This window comes from Hakea prostrata, chromosome 8 (assembly GCF_041222555.1).
Source record: "Hakea prostrata isolate BN-2017 chromosome 8, UWA_Hpros_2, whole genome shotgun sequence".
NCBI lineage: Eukaryota > Viridiplantae > Streptophyta > Magnoliopsida > Proteales > Proteaceae > Hakea > Hakea prostrata.
The window spans coordinates 42937633-42942833 of NC_142607.1; the positions used below are offsets into that span (position 1 = coordinate 42937633).

At 43.1% G+C, this 5201-nt stretch overlaps 1 protein-coding gene across 1 annotated transcript; it reads left to right on the top strand.

Annotated features, from left to right (window-relative positions):
- Positions 1–2017: 2017 nt before the first annotated feature.
- On the top strand, positions 2018–2785 carry LOC149008009 (uncharacterized). Its single transcript, XM_089167191.1, has one exon. It carries the CDS (start codon positions 2018–2020, stop codon positions 2783–2785), a length of 768 nt encoding a protein of 255 aa, XP_089023317.1.
- The last annotated feature ends 2416 nt before the right edge of the window (positions 2786–5201 follow it).

Below are 5201 nucleotides of genomic sequence, written 5' to 3' on the forward strand. Positions count from 1 at the left end.
GGCAAGGGAAAAGCGAATCGATTCGGGAATACCTAAAAAGATTCAACAGGGTCACGATGGAAATTGAGAATTTGGATGAACAGGTAGCTAAAACTGCTTTGTTCACTGGACTCACCAACCGGAGACTTTTGGAGTTATTACTCCAAGATATGCCTACCACCTATGTTGAACTGGTACAAAGGTGTCGAAGCCAGGCGGAGGTAATAGAAATTCTGGATGCGTGTCAGGGAGACCAGAAGGCCTTTATAAAAGAGCAGAAAGCTCTCGAGAAAAAGCAAAAGCCCAAATAGCAAGCTCGAGATCGAGTTGGAAGGCCTCGTATGGCGTGGTGATATAGGTCTCCCGATCAAAGCGAGTATACACCCTTGAATACCCCCCCGGTCAGAGATCTTGAATGTCATAAAAGGAAAAAATATCCTAAAATGGCCACCAAAGGTTTCAGCAAAACCTGGGGAGCGAAATATGGAAAGGTATTGTCGTTTTCATAAAGATTACGGTCACTATACCAATGATTGTAGGCATCTGAAGGCCGATATCGAGAGATTGATATCTCAAGGTCACCTTTCTAGTTTCATCAAGGGAAGACAAGGAGAATCGCGAGCAACTGGAGAGAAAAGGGAGCGTTCGGTAAGTCGGGAGCGGCAAACTGAAGCTCCTAAGTCTAAGAAGGGCAAGGAAGTGATCGATGCCACTCGATCACCAATATTGACGATATTCGGGGGACTCGAGCCTGAGTCGCTCTGAAAGCTGAAGGCCAAATCTAAGTTCATTGGAACTGGAGAAACGTAGAAGCGAAAACGCGGGAATAGATTTTCAGGTAGCAGAGCACAAGCTTTGGATAGATCCCAAGGTAAAACCAATTATCTAGAAGAGGAGAAACTTCTCGATTGAAAAGCACGAGGCCATCAAGGATGAAGTCGAAAAGCTGAAGAATTCAGGGTTCATTGAACCTATCGAATGCCCAACCTGGTTGGCCAATGTGGTATTGGTAAAGAAGGCAAATGGAAAATGGAGAATGTGTACAGATTACATGGATCTCAACAAGGCTTGCCCGAAGGACTGCTATCCGCTGCCGTGGATAGATCTTGTAATAGATGCCATCGCCATATATGAAACGTTAAGTTTCATGGATGCATACTCGGGGTACAGCCAGATCCTCATGAATTGGGAGGATGAAAAGAAAACCGCTTTCATGACCGATCGTGAAAGTTTCTACTACAAAGTCATGTCATTCGGCCTGAAGAACGTAAGAGCTACTTACCAAAGGGCAACAAACAAAATATTCAGTGATCTGATTGGGAAAAACATGGAAGCATACGTCGACGATATGCTAATAAAAAGCACAGCAAGAACAAAGCATATTGAAGATTTGGCAGAAGTATTTTCGGTGCTCCAGAAATACCAGATAAAGCTAAACCCAGAAAAATGTGCCTTCGGGGTATCATCAAGGAAATTCTTAGGTTTCATGGTATTTCAAAGAGGTATTGAGGCCAACCCGGCAAAAATATAGGCTTTGATTAACATGGAACCTCCAAGAACCGTTCTGGATGTGCAATGCCTAACGGGGAGAGTAGCTGCGCTGAACCGATTTATCTCGCAGTTGGGAGAAAAATGCCTCCCTTTCTTCAAAGCACTCAAGGATTTAAGGGGTAGTAGGGAGGCTCGATGGTCAAAAGAATGCCAAAAGGTGTTCAAAAATCTGAAGGAAACACTCGGCAAGCCACCACTTTTATCCCGAGCTGAGAAGGGAGAAGTTTTGCAAGTCTATTTAGCAACATCTCTTTCGGCGGTAAGTGCGGTACTTGTTCAGGAAAAAGAATAGAAGCAATGGCCAGTCTAGTATGTCAGCCACGTGCTCCTCGATGCAGAGACGCTATATTCCCAGATCGAGAAGCAGGCCTTGGCTCTTATGACTGCAGCAAGGAAGCTAAGGCCATACTTTCAGGCACATCCGATAGAGGTATTAACTACTTTTCCTCTGAATAAAGTCCTTTATAAACCTGATTTGTCCGGACGAATGGTGGCATGGTCGGTCGAGCTTGGCGAATTCCAAGTAAGTTTCAAACCTCAAACAGAAATTAAGGCTCAAGCATTGGCTGATTTCGTGGTAGAAACCACTGCACCGACCGAGGAGGTAGCCAAACCCAATATTCCAACCATGTGGGAAGTATACGTGGACGGCTCGAGCAATAAACAAGGAGCTGGTGCTGGGATCCTTTTGAAAAGCCCAGGAAGATTCATTATTCGCTACGCTTTGAGGTTCACATTTGAAGCAAGCAACAACGAGGTAGAATATGAGGCCTTAATAGCTGGACTTTGCCTGTCAAAGGCCTTGGCAATAGTTGAGGTAATTATCTTTAGTGATTCACAGCTTATTGTCAACCAAGTGCAAGGGGAGTATGCTATCAAGGAGCCCCGATTGCAAAAATGTCAAGAAATCGTGCAAACTTTGCAGAAAGAATCCAAGAATCTGAAAGTATGTCAGATTCCAAGAAAAGAAAATGTGATGGCAGATGAACTTTCAAGATTGGCGAACGCCAAGGAGAAGATGCTCAACCCTTCAGTCTACATTGAGGAATTAACACTCCCAAGCATTCAAGGAAAGGAAATATCCTATATTGAAGCCAAACATTGTTGGATGGACCCGATTGTAGAATATCTCAGAGATGATAAGCTACCAAAGGATCCAAAGGAGGCAAGAGTAATAAAGGTGCAAGCATTAAGGTTTATAATCCAGAATGGAAGACTATATCGAAGGTCTTATGCCGGACCCCTCTTAAGATGATTGGGTCCCGAAGGATCGAATATGGCATTGGCAGAGGTTCATGAAGGGATTTGTGGGGCACATATGGGTGGTCGTGCTCTAGCCCACAAAATCCTAAGACTCGGTTTATATTGGCCAAAACTTCAAGAGACAGCAATGGAATATGCTTGTCATTGCAAAAATTGTCAGATTCATGCCACAGTATCCATAAGGCCAGCAGAAACCCTAACTTCAATTCTCGACCTCATCCCCTTTGCGATGTGGGGAATTGATGTTATGGCAAAATTCACCAAGGCCACTGGCGGACGGGAGTATCTCATTGTAGCAATAGATTACTTCATGAAATGGGTAGAAGCTACAGCTCTGACAAGCATCATCGAAAGAAGTGTCACATCCACCCAGCTGGTACCCTACCTGGCATACCTGGGTATGTAATCCGTAGTCCAAGGATCAAACATCGAGGGACCATGCCTCCCACATACGCGATAACACAATCATGAACGATAATAATCAAGGTAAAAGCAAAAAAAATAAAAGAAATCATGGATATGATAAGAACAGATAATCAGAGTACGGAAATAAATATGATATCAAATGTGTAATCACAAGAAGGAAGTGAGCGGAATTCACTCCTTCATAACCACAACGGAAAGTAGCTAAGTCAAAGTTAGGTTACAACCCAAATGTAAAAGAGTAATTAGTGAAAGTTAAATTACAGATCCAAGTGTTTAACAAAATCTAGGGGTGGGTGGCTAGACAAGTGTTTCCTCCATCTTAATAATTACATCCTCGTAAGTGTAGATGAAGGAAACCCAACACGGCCGCTCCCACATCACTGTGGAGCTAACCCTAGTACGTAGCATAATCTTCCTTGGTACCATAACCTTAATCTTCATAGTAGCCACCACCCGGAGGGTAGTATGCGGAATCTTGGTCCTTCTCATATGTCGTACCATTTGGGTCTTCAACACCTGTGGAATAATCTAACAAAACATTTGCACAAAAGGAATGAGTTCAAAATTACTCAGCAAGGCAGTTATTCCATGATTCATAAACCATATGAGTACAAGTCATAACATGGTGCAATATGATATGAAACACATGATGCAAACATGATTCTAACTCTATAAATGCTAGTCTCTAGGGTAGACATGCTTTAAGTCATAGCACCATACTTCTTTAGGTAAGTCTCAGTCACTCAGCACCGGGGGGAATTGGGTCCTGCATCCCTCTCGGACAATCCATGGCTGGGGTTTCGGTCACCACTCTCTCACATCACCATTTGGTCTAAGTATTGGTGCATGTCAAGGTAAAGCCTAGCCCAATGCAAGTCATCTACTTAGTCGTATCAAGTCAGATCCGGATACTTCCATTCCTCCCATCCCGAGATCCTTTTTGGTATCCTTCACACTAGAGTCACGGATATTACCCACCGGACTCACCAACCCTATTGGTCATTCAAAAATAGTAGATGGGAAGCTCTCACTGTCACATCCCGCCAAATCCACCTAGCCTATACCTTAGTTGGATTACCCGGGGGAGTGATCCACAGCCCAAAAGATCAAGTTTAGGAATGATCATATCCATTTAGCACAATAACATAATCGAAAGCAAGAACAAATTATTGTATTCTAATAAGTTAATAATTAAATTCAAGAAAGGATCTCAGAAGGATCACTAAGAATATCAGAGTGCGGAATAACAAGATACCAAATCAAAAGACAACTGTGGAGTATACCGGAAATATACTCCACAAACATATGCGGAAGGTAGATCAAAATCTAAGTAAAGCTCTAAGCTATTATAAGCAAAATAAAAGTCTGGAAGAAATGAGAGAATCTAATCCACATCTTTAGTCGGCTCTTATTCTTCTTCAGTCTTCATCTTCTTCACCTTTGGGTTATGCTCTTGAAACTTTAGATCAGTATCTAGCGCACGATCCCATCGGTTAATAAGACGATGCCGGCTGCCGTCAATAGGAGTCATCAGTGCAGTCCAAATCCGGGTGTTGGCTGCCTCGCTATTCATTACCTTGTCCAAGGACATCCGGAGTTGTACCATGTATGGAAAGGTCCTCCGTACTGGGGCACGAGTTCTCTTTCGATCCTGCAATGTCATCTAAAATCAAGTCCCCCGAAGGGTAAGCTCAAAAGAACTTCGCAAGTAATCCAAACCACAATAAGCATCTTCACATGCATTCACAAGCAAACATATAGGCAATGATATGAAACAATATATGCAAATATGCTTCTAACTCTATATATGTATGCTGGTCTCTATTGGCAGACATGCTTTAAGTCATAGCACCATACTTCTTTGGGTAGGTCTCATCACACAACGCCGTTTGGTAGTGGGTAGGAACACCTTCCGGACAACCTTGGCTGGGGTTAAAGTCACCGCTCTCTCACATCACCATTTGGTATAAGTATTGGCGCAT

Coding starts and splice junctions, on each gene's coding strand:
- LOC149008009 (XM_089167191.1), top strand. CDS start 2,018: ATGGTGGCATGGTCGGTCGAGCTTGGCGAATTCCAAGTAAGTTTCAAA.